The sequence below is a fragment of the Notothenia rossii genome, assembly GCF_949606895.1.
Source record: "Notothenia rossii genome assembly, chromosome: 9".
Taxonomy (NCBI): Eukaryota; Metazoa; Chordata; class Actinopteri; order Perciformes; family Nototheniidae; genus Notothenia; species Notothenia rossii.
In genome coordinates, this window is record NC_136907.1 from 22,114,589 (window position 1) to 22,138,064 (window position 23,476).

At 42.0% G+C, this 23,476-nt stretch overlaps 3 protein-coding genes across 4 annotated transcripts in view; 2 read left to right on the forward strand and 1 right to left on the reverse strand.

Annotated features, from left to right (window-relative positions):
• Nucleotides 1-253: 253 nt before the first annotated feature.
• ankfy1 (ankyrin repeat and FYVE domain containing 1) lies at nt 254-14,954 on the forward strand. 2 transcript variants are annotated; one of them, XM_079652334.1, is made up of 25 exons: nt 254-399; nt 2,276-2,483; nt 3,025-3,143; nt 3,847-3,982; nt 4,137-4,260; nt 5,296-5,445; nt 5,568-5,733; nt 5,939-6,143; nt 6,220-6,288; nt 6,675-6,877; nt 6,977-7,074; nt 7,828-8,029; nt 8,173-8,271; nt 8,406-8,559; nt 9,131-9,299; nt 9,809-9,927; nt 10,060-10,216; nt 10,334-10,534; nt 11,158-11,334; nt 11,441-11,588; nt 12,019-12,109; nt 12,307-12,431; nt 12,531-12,677; nt 13,252-13,342; nt 13,427-14,954. In XM_079652334.1, the coding sequence occupies exons 1-25, from the start codon at nt 390-392 to the stop codon at nt 13,560-13,562; spliced, it is 3,504 nt and encodes a 1,167-aa protein (XP_079508460.1). In that variant the 5' UTR covers nt 254-389; the 3' UTR covers nt 13,563-14,954. The 2 variants fall into 2 exon arrangements, with proteins under 2 accessions (XP_079508460.1, XP_079508461.1); XM_079652335.1 differs by lacking the exon at nt 254-399 and adding an exon at nt 468-642.
• Nucleotides 14,955-14,963: 9 nt separating this feature from the next.
• cyb5d2 (cytochrome b5 domain containing 2) lies at nt 14,964-17,885 on the reverse strand. The gene is made up of 4 exons (XM_079652349.1): nt 17,495-17,885; nt 17,115-17,255; nt 16,059-16,245; nt 14,964-15,238 (listed from the first exon to the last, which is right to left on the reverse strand). Exons 1-4 carry the CDS (start codon nt 17,751-17,753, stop codon nt 15,064-15,066), a joined length of 762 nt encoding a protein of 253 aa, XP_079508475.1. The 5' UTR covers nt 17,754-17,885; the 3' UTR covers nt 14,964-15,063.
• A 48-nt stretch (nt 17,886-17,933) lies between these two features.
• The window catches only part of zzef1 (zinc finger, ZZ-type with EF hand domain 1), a 40,029-nt gene continuing 34,486 nt past the window's right edge, over nt 17,934-23,476 (forward strand). Inside the window, exons 1-9 of the mRNA XM_079650941.1 lie at nt 17,934-18,480; nt 19,118-19,262; nt 19,382-19,576; nt 19,734-19,917; nt 20,341-20,540; nt 21,322-21,532; nt 21,647-21,763; nt 22,542-22,720; nt 22,970-23,068. Of these exons, the coding sequence (XP_079507067.1) occupies nt 18,064-18,480; nt 19,118-19,262; nt 19,382-19,576; nt 19,734-19,917; nt 20,341-20,540; nt 21,322-21,532; nt 21,647-21,763; nt 22,542-22,720; nt 22,970-23,068 (1,747 nt within the window). The 5' untranslated portion in view covers nt 17,934-18,063. The remainder of the gene's footprint in view (nt 18,481-19,117; nt 19,263-19,381; nt 19,577-19,733; nt 19,918-20,340; nt 20,541-21,321; nt 21,533-21,646; nt 21,764-22,541; nt 22,721-22,969; nt 23,069-23,476) is intronic.

Here is a 23,476-nt window from a genome sequence, read left to right on the forward strand (position 1 = left end):
TCCCTTTTAAATCCACTATGTGTACGTGTAACTCTTACTGCAGGAATTTGCTGGCTGCCACATTCGTAGACAGAGGTAGGATTTTGGCAGAAGCTCCTGAAGGCAACATAAGTTTGACAACCGTTTACCAAATTGACCTACAGTAAACCGTACTGCTTTGGTTCAGAAACACAACATCTTTTACAGTTTAGTATTAAAAAAACACATCATTTTATTGTCATTGCACCACTTATGTAAAATAACCAATTGTAATATCCGTGCAAGAAGAATAGGGGAGATCATGTGATGAACTATCAATCAGCGTGTTTTGCGGACCACTTGAACGCAGCACAACTGCCCACTATCCGGCTCGTCATATCGCGATAGAGACGGAGCTAACGCTGAGCAACATGGCGGAAGGTATGAGATTGGTTTTTTGACTGTTGGGTGCACTCCCTGTTTTCAGCGTATGCTTGTTGAACTGTTGGTCCGGATCAACCAGTGTCTTGTCAGTTAACTAAACCGTGCATTGTCTGTAGGCAATAATACAAAGCATTGCGACAGCTTAACCTGTCAGTGAGCCAGCTCTGCCGTTAGCTTCTCGTTGATGTTGCTAGCTGAATTTTATAGCTACGAGTTAGCCGAACGGGACAAGAGATGTTGGTGGGTTGGACCGAGGATAATAATTCCGTTTTAGGCAAATTGCTAGTTTGCTACGTAAGAAAACACCCTTATGTTAACTTACAGAGTTGCAAGTAATGTTGGTATTACGGTTTAATTAAATGTCGGCCTCACGAATCCAATCAGACGATATACATTATAATTTCAGTAACGATACCGGTCAACGCTACCTTAACTATGTCTGTCATTTGAACAAGACAACACAACAAAACATTTGTTCATATGATACAATTTCTGTGAAAAGGAGGGTAAATAAATACATGAGGCAGGATAGTGACAGCTCCCTGAAAGGTGTTACCTGCACAACCTGGCAGTAGTGCCATAGCCAAGTGCACCACCTATATTTGGCCTAGACACAAGGGAATGTGTGTTGTGTGTTCCTCCTTAAAGTAAATCTACTTACAACTTCGATCCAGATAATTTACAATCCAATCTAGGTGCTGTTAGGGTTGTATAAGGATCTGCCCCATTGCTACCGAGCAGAAAACACATTTGTTTGGACTTGGGAAATACTTTCTGCGTCTGAGCCTTACCTTCAATGGGAAAGTGAAATGTAAAAGAGAAGGCCCATTTTTTTAATTTTCGAATTGCCCCTTCAATGCTTGTATTATGTTGGTGGTGTATTTACAGTAAATGCCTAAGCTTATTGTTTTGCATAGCCTGGAAGAGACTAGATTATGTTAACAAGTCCTGACAAAGAGGAGTGCATTTCATACTCAACACTTGGTAAGATGCATTGTTTATACAGGGTGGAGAACTGCTTGTACACACAGTTGTCTTCGGAAAGACTTTTTAAAGCGTCATGCAAAAACGTGCTTTTAAAAAAACACTTAGTGATGTCTGCTTATCCTGCAAAGGGAAAGTGTGCTTTAGTACATAGTGTAGGAATAAGTCCAGTTGCTGGTCAGTTGGCCCTAAACTGCAGCTCCTCCGTATCGCCCTTCCTGTGTTGAGCTGATCAGGTGGTTTTCAGAAGCACCCCCCTCCTGTTCCTCATGACTAGTAGCTGTGCCAGTAACGGTTTACGAGGAAGGACGAAGTAACGTGCCGTCTCAGCATTCTTTCCTCACTAAAACTTTACTGGTTTAAAGGAAGGAAATGGGCCCCCATGAAACTCTGGAATCAAGGCTGATACATAAAAAAGTGTTGTAACACTAAGATCTGTGGAAAGTGTAATGCATTAAGAGGAATAGGGAAAGGTTTGTAAGATTTGGAAACTTAAATCGTGTATGCCCTGTGTAGGGAATGCGGACATTTATTTTATTCTGTGCAACGTGGTGACACAGAAATGGGCCATAATTATGAAAAAGAATAATGGATCAAGTCACAATTCTCAAAACAACACTGTAGATGAAAATCCAGTTTACAATCAGCAACATTTGTATTTTTCTATCCCTTCATATCATAATTTTCACAAATAAAAGTGTGAAATAAATTACACTAACTACTACAAATTACAGCCATTGTATTTTCGACCAACCCTTTTAACTGAAAAAGTGGTCCAAATAGTCCCGTTTCAAATTGTGATCAGTTATAAATATTTCTGACCTACTTTTTGTATCCCTGTATCTTTGTTTTGTCCTCTACCTGTCTCCCTCTCCTTGATGTGGCACAGAGGAGGTGGCCAAGCTGCAAAAGCACCTGGCCCTGCTCAGGCAGGAGTATGTGAAGATGCAGCAGAAGCTGGCCGACACAGAGCGGCGCTGTGCCGTGCTCGCTGCTCAGACCCCTGGCCAGGGCTCCCCCAGCCCTGCAGCTGCAGACACCTTCATCAGCCGCCTGCTGGACATCGTGGCCAACCTCTATCAGCAGGAACAGTACAGGTGAGGACCAGCAGGGATGGAATGGATGGCTTTTGTTTGAGATGTAGCTAATCCAGCAGTTCTGGATATGTTATCATGTGACAGTAATGTGTCTGCTCTGGTGTGACTTGTGTGATACAACCTGCCTACCCTATTGCAGACACATGCAAAAACCTGTCAATGTACGTCATGCATCAATGGAATATTTAACCCATAAAAATGATCATTTTCCTTCTCTTGATTGATTGAAGTAATTGGTGGCATTCTTTCAAAACATCCATTTACAAGCTCTCAAACTACTGAGCGATATATTCTAAGTCTCCTTTCCTATATTGACTACTTCATGAATACATCCTTTTTCACTCACAATTTCTGTGAGACTGTTGTGAAAGATTGTAAACCAATGTTTTGCTATAGTTTTGTGTTGTTAAATGCTTTCATCATTTACCTAAATGTATTGAGTTTTCTTCATTTATGGAATCCTTGTCCACTGTGAAGGCGTTTTCTTTGAGAAAATATATATAACCTGTGTTTTTCAGAGATGAATGTGTTTGTTTTGCAGTGATCTGAAAGTGAAAGTCGCAGGGGAGAATCTCAGTGCCCATAAGTTTGTGTTGGCAGCTCGCAGTGATGCCTGGAGTCTGGCTAACCTGTCCTCCACCTCCGAACTGGACCTATCTGGTGAGCAAACTATGATGTGATGTCACTGTGTTAATGGCGAAGGTTTAAATGTATGTAAATCCAGTCCTTACCTACCCACGTCTATCAGTCAACATGCCTATGGGTTAATATATAATGCTTGAATATTTATTTAGGAGCTGATCAAGCAGACTGTCAAAGTCCAGTATTGTGCACAGTTTTGTTCAGAGTAGGTTTTAGCCAGCCTGCCTATTTCACAGTAAACCTATCAGCCTGGGTTGAATTCAAATAAATACGAGCAAATGCCGGAAAAATGTGGAATACCTCTGATAAACATATTTTTTTGTTGAGTTTATTCAAGTTTTCAAAATAAAGGAATTCATTTTTTAAGCTGTCCAAACTCATTGTTATATGGGGTCTAGAGTATCTAATTAAATGTGTTACATCTTAAGTAAACATTTTAAGTAAATATTGTACTTTTAAATCATCTGCATTCAATTGGCAACATTAGTTATTTTGCAGGTTCAGATTATTAATTAATAAACATATATTTTCAAATAGTTTATAATGTACTATTCTAAATTAAGAACACCTGTCAACATAAGAAGTAATTCAAGTTAGCGCCACCTTTACCAGGAACAAAATACAAATGTAATGTATACATTTCCATCTCTGAAAATGACGGTAGGTTAGTCATTGATCACTCTGCATACATTTCTGACTTGGTGACATGATTGATCTCCAGATTGCAAACCTGAGGTTGCCATGGCAATGTTGCGCTGGGCATACACGGATGTGTTGGAGCTTACTGAAGATGATGCCTTTCTAATTGACTTGATGAAGTTAGCCAACCGCTTCCAGCTTCAGCTGCTCAGAGAGAGGTCAGTCACCAGCCATATATACTTACTTCCTATCTGCAGGCTTTAATTTAACTTGAATGTATGCTATTGGCAGCATTACTGATACATAACATCTTACAGAGCAACATATGTCACTTAACAGCCCATAAATACATTTGTTTATCTCCTTTGACAGGTGTGAAAAAGGCGTGATGTCCTCAGTGAATGTCAGGAACTGCATACGCTTCTACCAAACAGCTGAGGAGCTTAATGCCACCACCCTGATGAACTACTGTGGGGAGATCATTGCCAGTCACTGGGTGAGCACCTTATTCCGGCAGTGTTTGAACACGGCCGGAGTTATTTTCCCAGTCGTGTGCTTGAAAAAGCAAGTGGCCCTCATAATAATGCGTACCAAACTGCTATAGAGTGGTGCACGAATGAGTTCAGAAACCCAGACATGTTTTTGCATTTTAACACTTTCGCTTCCCTTGTTTCAACTTAGTTGTTTGTATTGTTCTTGGTTAGATGCCTGAAAAAAGCTACACAAGCTGAAGAGATGTTCACATTTTCCTACGACATCAAATACGTTGGTTGATTCCCCCACAATGTCTGAAGTTTCTATGTGTCTTTAAAACAGCGGTTGCTTACAAGCGAATTAGCCGCATTTTGCTTAGCTGTAGTGATACGTTGTTTAGCCTTACGTTGGCTTTTTATTCCAGCAATTGCATTTATGCTTTAAGAAACATTCAAATGGTGTTACTATGTGGATATATCCTGCTGAACAAAACATTTAAGTATAATGAACAGCCTCAAAGCTTTATTTCCGCAATATAAAAGATATCCCATTGTGTTGGTCGAGGGAGACTTGGAATGCTAACTTCAGGATCGGACTACCAAAATGCATCATCTCCTAACCACTCTGTAAATTGTTTGGATTATCAGATAATCTACAAGGAAAACAGTTTTCATTAGCCCTGAGACATGAAAGTATGCCAATGTTGAATCATTTTAAACCTGCTGTGTTTCTTTGCGGTTTCCTCACGCTTCTTCCTTTTTGACAGACCAGGGTTATGAGGCATCTCATCATTTACGATACAATGAATCCAGAGAGGGTGTAGCTCGGCAGGGGTCAGGGTTATCTTTATGACTTTGGTGCAGACTGTCAGCAGCTTCTGACACCTCAGTCTCGAGCTCTGATAAATGCCTTTCAGAAAAGCAAGGAATAAGCTTAAGAGCCTGTTGACATTGTTTTTATCGGAAGATAACAGATGACACTTGTTGACTTTCTCCATCAATGGGCCAGTTCTGATGTTTGACACTGACAAGTTGTTTCATTGCTTGTGTTTTACTAGGATGACCTGAGGAAAGAAGATTTCAGCACCATGAGCGCCCAACTACTTTACAAGATGATCAAATCTAAAACAGAGTATCCTCTCCACAAAGCCATTAAAGTAGAGCGGGAAGATGTGGTCTTTCTCTATCTCATCGAGATGGACTCACAGGTCAGCCCCCCGCAGAGATCTTTTATCAACTGCATTATAACCGATGTTTGTTACATACTGGTAGAATTGTCATTATGCTATATCATGGTTTATTTTAAGGTTGTTTTTGATATTTTTTCCAGTTACCTGGAAAGCTGAATGAACTGGACAACAATGGTGATCTCGCTCTTGACCTGGCCCTGGCTTGTAAATTGGAGAGTATTGCCACCACTCTGGTTAACAACAAAGCAGATGTGGACATGGTGGATCAGAGTGGCTGGAGCCTCCTGCACAAGGCTATCCAAAGAGGTCTGTGGGAGCTTTTATTATTACAGTTGTGTGTCTTTCTTGAAGAAGTGAAGGTCAAAATGAACTAAAAAGCCGATACTTGGTGTCAATACCCAATGGGCTTCTTTTCCTGTCATTTTGCTGTGTGAATATTAGATTCGTAAAGTAAGAAATGAAAGCAGAAACTCCTCTCTTCCCTCATAAATTATTCTTCCTATTTTACCAGGGGATGAGTTTGCCGCCATCTTCCTGATTCGTCACTCGGCTCAGGTGAACGCATCCACAGTGGGAGCGGTTGAAACCCCGCTTCACCTCGTCTGTTCTTTCAGCCCCAAGAAACACTCTGCAGAAGTGATGAGCGGCATGGCGCGGATCGCAGAGGCTCTGCTTAAGACCGGAGCCAACCCCAACATGCAGAACAGCAAGGGCAGGTAGGGTTCTCAGCTCTATGCAAAGCTGCCCAACGGCTGTGCAAAGTATGAGATTTTTTCTTTTGTCTTTTTTTAGAACACCGTTGCATGAAGCTGTGGCCTCCGGGAATGAGCCAGTGTTCAACCAGCTTCTACAATGCAAACAGTGAGTTAAATTCCGATTTAAATGGAATAAGTAGGTTTGTTTTTATCATGGAAAGACACACACAGCATGCTTAGTGTACAATTACTTCAACTATAAAAAAAAAGAAAATATAATATTATTCCTTGTTATTCATTTTTTTCTCTAACATGCTTACCAAAACTAAATTAGACAACAAATAAACAATTTAAAAATACCTGAATTTACAAAATACTCACTAAAAAGATTTGTATAAATAGAATCCTACATCAAGGCAACACTATTTAAAGAGACAATTCAGTTGATTTTGAGGTGACTGTCCCTTTAAGACCATGTATGTGACCCTGGTCATCCTTTAACTCTTAAAATAATCCTGCGTGTAACCTGCCATAATCTGTCCATCCCGTTAGACTTGACCTTGAGCTGAAGGACCATGAAGGCAGCACAGCTCTGTGGCTGGCCCTGCAGTACATCACCCTGTCCTCGGATCCCTCAGTCAACCCTTTTGAGGATGACGCTCCAGTGGAGAATGGCACCTCTTTTGATGAGAATAGCTCTGCAGCCCAGCTTATTCAGAGAGGAAGTGACCCGAATGCACCGGACTCTACCACAGGTGCTGCTTGATTACCTCACTTGAGATTCATGTCTAGAATGAACTGTGCTTTTTAATGTCACGTTCTCATCTTCATCTTCTTTTGTTTACCCCTTGTAGAAAGCTGTCTAATGCAGAGAGCAGCGCGGGCGGGCAATGAGGCAGCTGCACTTTTCCTTGCCACTCATGGAGGAAAGGTCAACCATGTCAACAAATGGGTAAGTGTGAACATTAGGACACAAAACAAGCAACCAATTACACAGTTTTGATGAGTTTCTAATTTCTCAGGTTTCAAAATGAACTTGTTTACTATTAGGATTTGCTGTTTTATGATACAGACTTAGACTTGGATATAGTTTTCCAAAACGATTTGTTTTCATGGGTAAAAAGAATACATTTAGAAATATTTTTAGATAGATAGAATCGGAGGGATGAAACCCTCTTTAATGGTCACATGCAGAGCACACAGCACACACAGTGACATTTGTTCTCTGCATTTAACACATCCTAGTACCAGGAGTCTAGTACTAGGAGAAGTGGGCAGCTATTGTACAGCGCCCGGGGAGCAATGGGAGTGGGGGGGAAGGGGGAGGTCCGGTGCCTTGCTCAAGGGCACCACGGCAGGGCAGGAGGTGAACTGGGACCTCTCCAAGTAGCAGTCCACACTCCATATTTAGGTCTGGTCGGGGACTTGAACCGGCGACCCTACAGCTCCCAGTCCAAGCCTCTACTGACTGAGCCACTGCCGGATTGTGATATCTTGGTTTATATAATTCAGATCTCTTACTCTCTTTGTGTCATTTTACTGCAGTCATCAATCAAAATCAGGCTTTTTCTTAATTTGGTATCTCAAGACCATAAAAAGTGACTGGATAACTTATCATCACATCCTAAGACGTAGATGAACATTTGTATGTAACACTAAAGATCTTATTATTTGTTTCGGTAATAATCCTGCTACCTTCTGTCAGGGTGAGAGCCCGCTCCACACGGCGTGTCGCTTCGGCCTGGCGAGCCTGACAGCAGAGCTGCTGCAGCAAGGGGCCAACCCCAACCTGCAGACCCAGAAGGCTCTGCCTGAGGACACTGCTGGTGTGGCCATGCAGAGCCCCCTCCACATGGCCATTGCTAACAACCACCCTGATGTGGTGTCTGTCATCCTTGAGCAAAAAGGTCAGCCTTTATACATAAAAGCTTGTAAATAAAGAGCCAACATGGCAGGTGTTTTAAACAACTTCTGCTTTTCCTCACTACGTCTTGTTCCTAAACGTCCTGAAACGGATCCACTAACCTCTCCCTTGATGGCTCTATTGCAGCCAATGCACTTCATGCCACCAACAATCTCCAGATCATTCCAGACTTCAGCCTTAAAGACTCAATGGACCAGACAGTGCTGGGATTGGCTCTCTGGACAGGTACACAGCATGACACCTCCACAGGGATATTCCTTTACTACTTTGCATTCTGCATTATCAAAATCACATGTGAAGTCCATAACCTTGTTGATCTGTGTATATGATGTATGACATGTACAATGTGTCCCTGTCAGGCATGCACACCATAGCTGCTCAGCTGTTGGGCTCAGGGGCTTCTATCAATGACCCTATGTCCAATGGACAAACCCTGCTACACATGGCCATCCAAAGACAGGACAGCAAGAGTGCCCTCTTCTTGCTTGAGCACCAGGCCGACATCAACGTTAGGTAAGGCTTATTTTCCTTTGCAGATGTAAATATTTTGTACAGCCTGTTTTATGAATGATTGTATTTGGTATACTGAGGGGAGAGTTTTTTAAGGTTTTTAATACGGAATTCCGAGCATATCTATGACTGTATCCACCATACTCAATATAGCAATGGCTGACAAGACATACAAGTGTGAATTTTACAGCAACAAATGAGTAGATGCAAGTTTTCCCAGGGCTGGCTTGGCAAATCCCAAATTCAAAGCCTGCTTGGCTAAGGATTCCTAATGAGAAAAGCAAGCTAGATGAAAAACATCTCTAACGTGTGGGAGGTGGTAATATTAAGCCATATGCGCTGTAGTCTTGTCAGAGCATCCTTGCACTCAGCTGTTAAGTCAAATATGATGTGAAAAATCTACCCAGTCTGGACATTTTTTTAATTTTAAAACGTAAATTGTGTAGGAGCACCAGGGAGTGAGACTTCATTCTCTGCTTATTATGGCAATATATTTTTCCATAGCAAACAGGTGTTCCCTTATATAATAAATGCTCTTTCAATTCTTGTTTGTCCATTCTTTCTCCACTACCAGGACCCAGGAGGGACAAACAGCACTACAGTTGGCCATTAGTAACCAGCTGCCACTGGTGGTGGATGCCATTTGCACAAGAGGAGGTGATATGTCTGTGGTGGATGACAAAGGCGACCCTCCGTTGTGGCTGGCTCTGGAGAATGGCCTGGAAGATATTGCATCCACGCTGGTGAGACAAATGCATACACTGCTAATTTAGAGATAAACAGACCCTCTTAGTTCTTCACACTGCCAAATATTCACTATTACAAAACTGTATTCAAGATAAAATGAAACCGAAAAAATGAAATGAAACCTTAAAGAGCCTGAGGCATAGATACATGTAGTTGTTTTGTTGGTCAGATTTAGTCTTTGGTCTTTGTTCTCTTATGTTAATTGAGTGTTAGTTACATTTAGATAAATACTTTCTCCAAAAGAAAAAAACGAATGAATACTTTCTATTGTATTAAGGAAACAGCAATGATGTTTGTATGTCCATATAACATCCATCACCTTCGTCTACATTCCTTCATATCTGTCAGTCTTATTCAAAACACCTGATAGGAACAAGGAATGGATCCAAAAATAAACATAAGCCACTAAAGCCAAAACCCTTTTACCGACCTGTATTCACATCTTAAGTGCATCTTTATGTACTCTCGCTATGACAATAATAATATTACTGCATTTTCTACCCAGGTCCGCCATGGCTGTGATGCGACTGCTTGGAGCATAGGGCCCTCTGGCTGCAAGCAGACCCTCCTGCACAGAGCTGTGGATGAGAACAATGAGGTCTCTGCGTGCTTCCTCATCCGCAGGTCTGCCAATCTTCTCTCCATTAGGGTTTGGGAATGCACATATTTGCCTAGTGTGAATATTTTGGGTTTGGAAAATGTCTGTTTTTAACAAAGTTCTCTAAATTAAAATATGGCCGCCTTGTGTGTGTATAGTGGTTGTGACGTGAACAGCACGAGACAGCCAGGCCCTAACGGAGAAGGAGATGAAGAAGCACGAGATGGACAAACACCCCTCCACCTGGCCAGCAGCTGGGGGCTGGAGGAGGTGGTGCAATGCCTTCTAGAGTTTGGAGCCAATGTTAATGCACAGGTCAGTCCTGTCACATCAGGGGTCCAATTTCTCCCTGTTTCACTACCAAAGAGATTACTTTTGTAATTGTAAACACATTCTCTTGAATTTAATCTGTCCTCCTTCTATTTCTGTCAGGATGCAGAGGGCAGGGCTCCCATCCATGCTGCCATTAGCAACCAGCACAACGTCATTATACAGCTCCTTATTTCCCATCCGGACATTCGTCTCAACGTGCGCGACCGCCAAGGAATGACCCCCTTCGCCTGTGCCATGACGCACAAGAACAACAAAGCAGCAGAGGCTATTCTCAAGAGGGAGCCGGGGGCGGCTGAGCAGGTAGCACGCCCATGCTAAATGTACCACTGTAGCACTTCTACAGATTATAGGGCCTGTGTCGTTTTTCTGAGGGCCAACTTATTTTTTTCAATTGTTCCCTCTAGAAAAAGCAATGCAGCCAGCGTATTTTTTCTGAGCACACAGAGGTTATTGTGCCGTCCCCAGCACTTCTAATTAGTTTTTGGCTTTATCTTTCAAAAAGAAACTGTCATAACAGAGACTGAAAAGCTCTTTTCTTTGAGCCATTCTGCTGGGGGGACACTGAATGATTCTGCTGATGAGTTTTGTACTTTTATCGTCCATAAGTGGTTCATCCTTCTCGCTCTACGGCTGTCAGATTTAGTGGACACAAGCACGTTCATCCAAAGGGTGAGAGCAGGAATCTTCCGGTTGGAGCTCATGTTGAGAAACTCAAAAAGTATATAGAAGCTCAAACGGATAATAAAAAAGAAAGGGCATGTGTGTCATACAAAAGCAGGGAAATATTGTCAAGATATTGTTGTAATATAAAGTGCTTCGAGCTCCTTTTCAAGAAATGCTTTTCTGCTAGAGAAAGACAGTAAGTAGACGCAGGGACATACAATATTCTTCTTTCCTGACCTCAAACTTCTGTTTATAACCAGGTGGACAACAAGGGACGTAACTTCCTCCACGTGGCTGTGCAAAACTCTGACATCGAGAGTGTCCTGTTCCTCATTAGCGTCCAAGCTAACGTCAACTCCAGGGTTCAGGACGCAGCCAAGCAAACCCCCCTGCACCTGGCCGTCCATGCTGGATCTGAGATCATTGTCCGCAACCTGGTACACACCTAACCATCTCATGGTCCCCAACATGTTACCATTCAGGCCAATTGAAGTGTATGGTGCTCTAAGTATTGTTTTCATTGTGCGTTTTGCTTCTCTCCAGCTGCTTGCGGGAGCCAAAGTAAACGAGCTGACCAAACACAGACAGACAGCGCTGCACCTGGCTGCCCAGCAGGACCTGGCCACCATCTGCTCCGTGCTGCTGGAGAACGGAGTAGACTTTGCTGCTGAGGATGAGAATGGCAATAACGGTACCTTACATTCGTATTTATTATGCTTCTGTTTCTTTGTAGTCTGGGAATATTCTATTTGACGTTTGCATCCATTTGGCAATCAAATTGATTAATCTAAACAAGAAATGTATACTTATTGTGCTAGTGGGATTTTTGTGTTCTCTCTCTAACCAGATCGTGTTGGTTTAGGGAGTTAGGTGTCATTTCATATTGTGTACTGGGCGTGTAATGGCTATGATGTCTAAGAAGAAGGGGAAACTGTACTGTTTTTTTCTATTATAAAGCCACAACTGAAAGTGGTTGGCAACAGATATCAATATTGAGAATACTAATCGATTTAGGTGACAATCTATGTTTCGATCTCTGAATTGCCTTTTTTCAGTCCTCTGCAAAACTCTTTATTAATAATATTTGATCATTTTCTTTGTCCTTTTTGTTGTCTCCCAAGCTCTGCATCTGGCTGTGATGCAGGGCCGCCTTAACAATGTTAGAAGCCTTCTCACAGAGTCCAACATTGATGCTGAGGCCTTCAATCTGAGGTACACTTTCACAGTAAAAGAATGCGATCAAACTTTTAAGTCATTGCAGCATATTTAACACCACAGTGCTGAAATAAAACAGAAACATAGAATATTAAGAAAACAGGAAGTGTAACATTTTCAAACACAACATATAATCTTCTGTAGACTAAGATGTCAACTTCTCCTTTTTTTCCAATCTTATAATCTCTGTTTAGGGGCCAGTCACCAATGCACGTACTAGGCCACTATGGGAAAGAGAACGCCGCTGCCATTTTTGAGTTGTTCTTGGAGTGTATGGCTGAATACCCTCTGGACAAACCCGACAATGAAGGCAACACAGGTACTGTAGCTTGTTTGATTATTGTTAAAAGTACACAAACAGCATACTATTACCAGTCTTCCACTTGTGATAGAATGACTGACCTGTATTTTATTGCAGTGCTGCTTCTTGCCTACGTGAAAGGAAATGCAAACCTGTGCCGTGCCATTGTGAGGGCTGGGGCTCGCCTGGGCATTAATAATAATCAGGGAATCAACATTTTCAACTACCAAGTTGCAACAAAACAGTTGCTCTTCCGCCTTCTAGGTACGTTTTTTTGTTGTTCACTTTTGTATTTTGTGCCTCTACTGTGACTTGTTAACATGCTTTAATGTAGAACAAATGCTTAATTCACATATACAACATTCACATTTAACAAACGGCCTGTGCTGCAACACCTCTTTTCACCCTCTGTCTGAAAACCAGAGACCAGTCTGCTCTGATTGGTTAGCCAGCGGGCTCAGTTGTGATTATTCAATGGCGTAGTGATGTCCCGTCCCTTTGCATATCACCTACAATGTGTTGGAAATCTGGCCAATAGAAGTGCTAGTGTTTCATAGTGATGTCAATATGTTACAGAAGTAAACAAAGGACAGCAATGGAGGCGTTTCAGGCAGGGGGGGGGGGAGAGAAATTGTGTGGGAGAGAAACTTCCTCTGGAGGGAACACAGGGATATTAGCCTTTGCTGACCATTTACATTCACAAAAACCTATACAACACACTACAGGAAAGGGGAAACACAAAATAGCCTAATGGGAGACTTTAAAACAGCACTACTTTAACTGATATGCTCTGATGCAATGTATTTGATCCCTGTGACAATTTCTTGTTTTTGTTTAGATATGCTGTCCAAAGAGCCTCCTTGGTGTGATGGGTCCAATTGCTATGAATGTCTCGCCAAGTTTGGTGTTACAACACGGAAACATCACTGGTGAGTAGACTGGATTTTTGAATATGTGCAATCAATACTCCTCTTTTCCTCTTTATAATCCTGTGTCTCCTCCTTTGACTCCAGCCGCCACTGTGGGCGCCTGTTGTGCCACAAGTGCTCTATAAAGGAGATCCCCATCATCAAGTTTGACCTGAACAAGCCGGTGAGGGTGTGTGACATCTGCTTCGATGTACTAACTCTGGGTGGGGTAACGTCGTAATACAGTGGCCCGGATATCCTCCACCCTCTGACGCTGGCCATGCCTTGGCACAGTTATTCAGGCACACCAGGAGAAGGGATGTCGGTAGCAGAACAAACCAACAAGAGACATGGGACAATTATCATCTTTATACTATACCAATCTATGAAAAAACTATTATTGTTCTAGAGGGACTTTTCATATAGAAAGTGAAGCATTGTCATTTTGTTTCTGTTTTGATCAAAGCATTTTAAAGTGGATATAAGCCACTCTCCAGCCCGATGATGGTTGTTTGTTCATCAGTTTCCCTGACCCAATGATGTTTGTAATGATTGGCTCTTATCACAACAAAGACATTTCATTTCAATGAACATTCAAATCAAACATCTTTTTGGAGGGATTTCTCCTGTTCTCTAATGGGATATTCCACCATCAGCAGCCTCTTATGTGAGCTGCCCAAAGGCAAACATGCAATACCTACAAGAGCAAGGTTTAAATCTCTATATCTCCAAATACTACACCATCATCATGTTCTGTTATCTTTAATTTTTAAATCTTCTGAGACTCTAATTCTGTATTAACTGGAACAATTTGGATGGTAAAGGGAAGCACCTCTACTGGTTTTATTAAGCTAGCATTATAACATTCAATTACTTTATTGTCTAATGAAAGATGGCACAACTAGAAAATAATAAAATGCATTATGAAATGTTTATTTTTCCGCAATTGTTAGTCTATCATGTGTGGGCATCAGCTCAATTCAATGAAATGCTTAATTTTTAACATGGCAAGCTGCGAAAATGTGAACTTTTATATCAAAAGATATAAATGTGAGTCCCAAAAAAAATCTTTCAACATTCCTCCTGTTACTGAAATGCCTGTCATCCCTAAGTGTGTCATTTTGATTTGTAGCCTTAAATCATGTTTTCAAAATCAGTCATCTATAATTACATTCCATTTTTTATCTGCCATGAGGTCTTCATAGGAAGTTGTGAGCATCGAACCCACAATGTGGCCTCAAGTCAAGTCGTCTTAACCCACCACATTTAACGCTTCTTGATTTCTAAGCCTATCAGGTGCACTTTATCAAGATCACATGACATTCTCGATCATTGGGGAGTATGTGGAGCAGAGGGATGTGGCCAAGGAGTGGGGCCTCTTTAAGTATTGTTAAATTGTACAGATAAATGTGTGATATTTTTGACCACTACAGCTGTTTTGTACTTAAATGCAGTTTGTGCTTGTCATTGTGACAAACCTAAATCTTGCCTCTGTTAATCTTTTATGCACATTGTTTAATCTTTTATGCACATTATATTGTATCTGTATGCTCAGATATCTAGCCTGTTTCTTCCTGGTGTATCCTTTTAGAGAAAGGGAGGACAACTTTACATAAAGGTCATCAAAAAACAACGCGTTGACTTATTTTCTTCATTATTTTATTTTCAATAAGTTAAAAGTCCCTGAGTATTGTGCAACTAATAAACAAGAAATTGGTCAATATTCTAGGCTGGTCCAGACACTAGAACTCTGCCACAGAGCATGACTCGGCCTGTGGAGGGCAGCCATCATATTTCTGCAGGTTGGGGTCTTCCTCTGCTGCAGATGGATCTCTGACACAGACACAACGAACACCACTGGAGCCCGGAGAGAAGAGCTTCCGTGGGACACCTGTCCAAACCCTGTCCACTCCACCACTGGAGGAAAAAAATAGAGCAGTATTGAAACTGAGGATAAAAATATATCCCTCTTTTAATTGTTCCACACATATACATGTACGAGTGAAAGTTAGCCTATGCGTTTAACCCATTTTAGCAAGGAGTAGTGGGCAGCTATTATACAGTGACAAGTGAGCACTGCTGGTGCCTTGCTCAAGGGCACCTCGGCATTGACCAGGAGGCAAACTGGCAACTCTCAAAGTACCGGTCCACTCTCGGTACCTGGTCCTTTCTTGAATCAGCATCAAGTCCCTACAGACTACTGCCCAGTGCTGTTAATGTATACCAATATGTTGCATGTAAGTATGAGGCTCTTTACAGTAAGGTAAGCGCTTTATCACAACATTGCGGTGAATACACTGGGTGTTTCTCAATCTCGAGTACGCTTGCTTGGTAGCACATGTCTTCCGAGTCACTTGCTTCAGAAGCGAGGCAAGAATACTTCCTGGCATTCGGAAAACAAAGAGAGGAACAGGCTAGCAAGTGTGCAGGCGTGCTTCATATGAGAGGCCCCGCCTTACATTTTCCGCCATTGATTTGGTGAAATTTGTCTGTGCGCAAAGCATTGTGGGGATTTAATGACCGCGGAGTCAACACATGTGCAGCCTCGAAATTTCTCCAAACAAAGTACGCCGGGCTCTGTAGAATTCCAAGTATGCTGGGCATTGGAACAGTACTTCGGCGGCACTCGATGACATAGTATGCTTGAAATAGTGGCTCTGGAGCAGCTTTACTCAAGATTGAGAAACACCCACTGTCTGCTCTTTAATATTTGATTAGGGCAGCACTATTTCCATACCTCTTAGTGGAGCACCAAACTCTTCCTCTCCTGGCAGTGCTCCACTCTGAGTTGCAGGCTGGGAAGCGTTCCTTCTCAGCCTCTCTCTGGCTCTTCATTCGCCGGCCGACTGCTAAGGATGCTTGGACCTGCAGCAGGGCCTGTGTGGGCTGCCCGGTCTCGCTGTAGAACCGGCCTATTAACAGACCTGAAATGCAACAAGACATCGTAGTATCCTTGTTTGTTTGCTGGAGTTTTACTGAAAATGATGTCTATTGATTAGGAGAACAATCTAAGTCAGCAGTTGGTTAAACTATTCAAATCCAGCTTTTGCAATTCAAAATACTGCTCAAGTTGTAACTCTACAGTAAGAGTGCTTTATTGTTTTGTCTGTATTGTCTTGGTCACTTCGGATGTTTGTGTTTTGAATGAACATTCTTATTTTTGAGTTTGTGTTGTGTGCTGTAACCTGTGTACGTGCTGTTAAGTTTTGTGTAGAGTATTTTAAAAGCCTAGTCTAGTGAGAATGATTGGAAATAAGCTTGGGCTATAAATCCTGTAGTGTGAAGTTTCGGTTTTGCTACATACCCTTCCCAATACAACTAAACAAAAATGAAAGTTTGTATTGGTACATTCACCTTGAGATATAACATGTTCATTGCCAATAAATGCTATTCTGTAATTGTGCAAATGACAATAAATAACTTAAAACTAGAGGAGGTTCACTCACTCACAATGAATACTCAGGAGTAGTTTGAACATGAGTAATATTGGCTTTAAATAAAACAAAAAGTTATTCTAATGGTTTTCCTAATTTTCTGCTGAGGAATAAAAGCCTGAACTTATCCCCTGATGAACGTTGTTATGCTACACCACCAATTCGAAAAATAAACTGCCATAGGAGTAAGGTAAATAATCCACAATACATGTCAGCAACTAACTGTTATAAAGGTGAACTGAATAGGATATCAGGACATACTTGGAATTGAACTGCCAACTAGTTTTATTTGGGAAGGTATACATGTGCTATACCAAAACATTCATAAGAAAAGAGTTGGAGGGGCAAAGATCACATACCAACACTTTTGTAGTCCCTCTGATAGAAGGCCAGCCAGTCATAAAGGGCGATCAGCTGCTGTGGGGACACACTGGACACATCATCTGTCAGGCCCCTCTCTGTGAAGTCCCCTGTGATGAAGGCCAGTGAGGCATCTCTGCCTGAAAATGCAGACATAGAAGATAGTTGTACAGTAGGATACTTATGGCTATGTTTGTATTTGTATTATACCTAAATGCATGTTCCCGATTTAAGTTTGTTAAAGGTTTGGGTTGTTTAACAGCATCAGACAATGTGTCATAAACTACCCACGTGTACACATTAAGATATCTCTATGGTTGTGAGCTCAGGTATTAAAATATACAATAATATAGGTACTGTAGAAAAAACGAATAATCACCTGCCATAAAGTGATAAGCACCTCCGGGTCCATAGTGATGGTGTCCCTTGTGTACATCAAATACTTGCCCGAGTATTGCCAGGTAAAGGCCCTTGCTGCTTTTCTCCCCGTCGTAAAGCAATAATTCGCGGCTGCTCAAAAGCCGTACAGGGGGTACCTGGGTTGTTCCATTTCCAAATGTTAGAAACCACTCGCGAGGAATGAATACAAGTGCCAGGGGTAAAAACGCGCCCAATACATAGCCGAGCATGTTATTCATTCGACCGTTTTGGTATATTACCCATTTACATCACATTACATCGCTTCTATTTGTAGTATAATGACAAATACACCCATGGCAACAACACAGTTGCTTCCTTGAATGGGGACGCCACAGCGCATGCGCGGAGAAAAGGACGTTTCAGGGCAGCACGTTTACGTACACTACGTCAATGCGGTAGTAGTGAACGCCCGGCAGAGCTTTAGCTGTAGGTTAGAAAGGTCTGTGTACAGACCGGTACTACCGTTTCGAAACTGACACCCAGAGGGCCGCAGAGATTTTCGGGGAGCCCTAGGTCGGTGAAACAAACATGGGGAACGCAGAGAGTGGCTGCGGTGGGGGCAGCGGCGACGAGGAAGACATAGAAACGGAGAGCCCCGGCTTCGCGGAAGACAGTCCGGCCTCTGCGGCCACGGCCGTCGGTGTCGGAGGCGGTGGCGGCAGCTCCGGTTCTGGGAGGAGCGGAAGGGGGTCGAATAACCCGCCCGTGCCCGCCGGTGGACCACCTAGCCCCGGGATACTGTTGGAGCAAGTGAAACTGAGAGAAGCGGCGGCTCGCATTAGCGACTCAGGTGTCGCCATTCAGGAGTCTGTCCTGGCCGGGAACGAGGGTGTCCTGGTTCGGTGGCTAGAGGACCGATTGAACCGAGGGGAAGAGTCTGTCAATGTGGAACAATTTTGCGAGATGTTGGAGAGCAGAGATGCCCCACGAGATGAATGTGAAGAGGTATATAATGTTCGAGAAGCTAACTTGCCTCTCACTTGACAAGTGAAATGTCAGTAACCATATGTCATGTTGTTCTTATCCCAGGTCCAAGCATATACACGTTGATAGCTGTTGTCCAGGCCATTTATGATGAGAGATAAGCAAATATGAGCACATCGTATCCCTGCCATCAATGAGTCAGACACATTAGCTATCCTGATTGCTTCAGTTTGACTGTCACTTGTTTTTAACATTGGCCTATTCTAGCCAGGCCCACGCTGCTTTGTTGGCTGACATTTGTTGTTGAACCAAAGGTTGCAGATGAATGGGTGACCAATGGATATGTATTGTAGTCTGCATTGGCTTTGTGTGGGTAAACATGGAATGCCATGGTTATACTTTAAAAAAGATGGGCTTCACACACCCCTCTGAGGATTCAGACATCCAAAGCACATTTGTAAAACATACATTATATCTATATAACTTGCTAACGATCAGATGAGCTGGGACATAATGTGTGCCCTTTGAATGAAGAATACCAACTGTTTAATTCTGCCTTAAGTTATGTCCGTATGGTTTGTGATGGTGTGCAGGAATGGGATGGTTGTGTTAGTATATAAAGTGTCACATTGTGTGCTGTGTTTTCCCCCTATCTCAGGCCTTTGGACAGTTTGATGCAGAGGGGGATGGTGTGGTGGATGTAGAGAGCATGCTGATTGCCTTGAAGAACTCCAATGGAGCTAATCTAAAGGGAGAGCTGAGTCATGTGATAAGACAGCTACAGGCGTGCTCCTTAACTCCAGGTATGAACCTGAACCAGGATGCTTTATCCTGCCTTCAACCTCATTTGTATAGCTATTGTCTGTCCTGAGTTGTCATTTGAGTTTACCCTGAATATCTTTCAACCCATTTTTCCCCACAGGTTTTGTGGACATCTTCTCCAAGACCAAAGACCGGTTAGGGGCACATGCCTCTAAGATCCTTAAGTTCTTACACAGGAATCGTATTCCCAGCAGTGCCATCCCCTTCCCCATCTTAGAGGGCTACAACAGTATCTGTACCATGAGGTCCAGTGTGGTTCAGGACTTCCTGGAATTCCTCTTGCAGAAGGAAAAAGGTGCATTTTGGAAGAGTAAAGTGTCTGGCTAGTGCTGGATAGTAGCTTTTACTTGTGTATTTTAAGAATGTGGTTAACAAACAGTATGAACAATTGTATGTCTCCTTCAGCTGCACAGCTTCAGAGAGGCATCATAATCTGTGTCTGTGTCTTTCAGATTTAGATATTCAGTACAGAGCAGAGCTGGACCGCGATCCGGATGTGGATAAAGTCAAGGTGGTAACGCAGTGCTACAGCTCAATAGAAGCTTCATCCAATGTTCCGGACGTTTACAAGATGACAAATGGGGATACTGGATCTTTTTGGCAGTCGGACGGCAGTGCACGCTCACACTGGATAAGGCAAGGGCATATGCTGTATAAAATGTGACTTGAGGATCTGCAACTGATCCTAGTGCTGGGAAACATGGAGGAAATCATACATCACAATATCTTTGATCAAATACCTTGATATTGATATCATGACGATATTGTATGGTTGACCATTGATGCTTTAACACAATATTAACACGATGACAATGATCATCAGTAATGTGGATTCGCAGCGGGAAAAAACAGCTAGAACAGTCCGGTAAATCCATAAAATGACATCAATTATGCAGTTGTCAAAACCAGGGAAAGACAGCTATGATATCTAAAATCTAAGACGATATCTAGTCTCAAATCATGATAATATATCTACAAAATATTGCCCAGCCCTACCTGATGTTTTTGATCTCTATGAATATAATACATTTTAATGTGTTATCTTTTTTCTGTTCCCAGATTGAAGATGAAACCTGATGTGGTTTTGAGACGTCTGGCCATTGCCGTAGTTTCAAACGACCACAGCTACATGCCTCAGCTGGTCTCAGTGGCCGTCGGAAAGAACCGGCGTTCGCTGCAGGAGATCAGAGATATCCGCATCCCCAGCAATGTCACAGGCTACGTAGCTCTCTTGGAGAATGCCAACATCACACACCCCTGTGAGTCACCACCTGTTTGTCTGTCTGCTTTGTGTTCATTTATCTTACGCTGGTGTCTTCCCTCGCTTGTAGAGGAATTGCATTTCTCATTTGTACCACTATGAAGTCAGGTTGCAGCTATAGAAGAGCACCGCTTTGATCAAGTAGTTTAATGGCTTAGTGCCACACTTTGAATAATCATACAAGCTTCTGTTGGCATCAATTAAGCTTGAATTCTGGCATCAAATCCAGGCCCTGTTTTGTTGTCAATGTTTATATTTGCTGCTGACTGGTTAAACTCTATATTTCAATTTTTTTTTTCCCTGAGGTCTTAAAAGAACATCTCTGTAGCCAATAGGCCACACATCCACCTTTTTTATTAGAAATTGTCTGATCGTGCCGAAGCTATGCTAAACCTCACAAGCTCAGATAAATGTGTATGAGGATAAGAGCAATTGAGAACTGATTGAACTGTAAGCAAGATCAGTTATGTATATTCAAAGAAGTTAAATGGAGAAAACATTAAGCTACGTCATTTGAAAACAGTCGTGTGGTTTGCAGCTCTGACTTCAGGCTGAACCAGTCACACTCCTGTTTTTCTAAAATGATAACATGCTTTGTATGAGCAAATACAAATCCATTGGCTAGCTTTGCTTGCTCATATATAGTACAAGAGATTTGTTTATCCCTCATCAACATCTACTTTGTGTGGTTCTAAGAGGATGAAGCGACCCATTACAGCACTTTTGCATTATGTATTCCATCAGTCTGCTAACTGCATTATCTCCTCACCAAATCCCAGACATCCAAATCAACATTAAGCGGTGTTTGAGCGATGGATGTGACACGCGCATTCATGGTTTGAAGACACTGGGCTATCAGATTACCAAGAGTAAAGAGGTGTCTGTTTCCGATGCTTCAGCCATCTGGTACTTGTCTCTCCTCACCTCCTTGGTCACCGCATCCATGGACACTAACCCTGCACTCGCTCAGACTGTCCTACAGAGCACACAGTAAGACGCTCATGCTTAGGCATATGAAAAAAAAAAGCGATGTTTGCAAGGATTCTAATGATTAATTGAGTGTTTGTCCAGTTCTGAGTGCTTTTTTGTGTTTCTTTCTCCTAGAAAAGCCTTACGGCACATGCCACCGTTGTCTCTAACACCATCATCCACTGAGTTCCCCAAGTTCTTCTCTCTGAACATCCTGGAGGAAGTGGATGGATTTCTCCTCCGGATAGCAGAGTAATGACCTGCTGGGATTTCATCAGCACACTTACTCATCACTGCCACACTGAGTTCATTATGCTGACATCATCACAATTAAAACAGGCTAAAATCAAAGTATTGATCTGACGGGCTGATGACACACTATTTCCATTCCATGCTGTAAATCCTTCAGTGGTGGCTAGGGTCTTTATCAACAACAACACCAGCAGCAGCATGACAGAAATAACATGACAGACATTATCTTATCAGTTAATGATCAGAAATATTACTGTGTTTATTCACACACGTATTAAATTCAACAGTGTTACAGATACATCATGGCCAGTATTGGTCCATACTGGAGTTGTTGCAATGTTGTTGCTAAATAATTTAATCCATATTTTTTTATAGCCACAAAGTCATGCTTTATTTGATGGGTGGCAGCTTTAAAGGATAGGTTTAAATGTGTTCAAGTCATGCCTACATTGACATTTAATGGTTGCTATATACTTTTCTCTGAAACAGCCACACAGAGACCTTTCAAATATAAGTGAGTGGGGACAAGATCCTCTTTCACTTAATATCTGGCGTCCACAGTCTGAGTTGCGCCCCAACATGAACAGTAGGAAAAAATACAGCCAGTGATCAATAATGCTTTCAAAGTACAAATAGGCATGTACGAAATGTGAATCTCAGATAAGTTCTGGAGTTATGAACATGCATGAACACTCATTTTACCAAAAATACAGATGATCATCTCTTATGACTATAGGCACCCTGAAACTAACTTGTTTGTTTCTTTGCTCCTGTGCAGCTGCTGTGTGAGTCCTGATGCAGAATTGACCCTCCTGGCCTTTGCTCTGGCCAGAGGCAGTGTGGCAAAAGTGCTCCAAGCCCTGTCCTGCATCAGCGATCATTTAGAGACGGAGTATACGGCCGGCGCCCTCATCGTGTCTATGGCCTCAGTGAGACTGCGACTACTTAATCGCAATGGTAACGTGACCAGCCCTTCCTTTTACTCTCACTCACACTAGGCCATTTGAAACCATAGACACAGCAGAGAAAGTGCTTATCCTGCAAGGAGGAGGAAATGCATTAGTGGACTTTGCAATGGAAAAAATATAATTATGTTATAAAGCTGCAGTGCAGTGTGTGAATCATTGCCTCAAGATAGGAAACGAGTATAACCTGTATGAAAATTGAATAACTATGATGTCATAATGCACTGTCTTATTATTACAGGGAAGCCCCTCCAGTTGCACCTGCAGGCCTGCGATGTGAAGAGTAAGGAGGAGAAGTCAGGACCAGATAACATGCTGACAGAAACCTCCACTGGAGACGGTACAACTGAGACCATTATACTCCATGAAATACTAGCAATAATATTAGGTTTATATATATATATAGACTTAAAATAAGTCTTGACAGTTGGGGAATTGCTTAAATATACCTGCATTATTTTCAAAGTAAAACATTTGCTTTTGATTAAAATATACTCAAACAATGTGCTCTTTTATTTTCATAATCTCTTACGTATTTAAACCAAATATCAATAATATTTTAAATGAAACAATCACATCATCAAATTAGTTTGTTGTTTCTGTTATAAAGGAATTCTTTAAACAATATTATTCAGAATACAATTTTTAGCAGCAATCTAGATGATAAATACTTTGAGAATCTGTTGGTTTTTGTTCCTTGAAAAGTCCTTGTCTTTGAACCCTTTAAAAGCTGTACAAACCCTGAGGT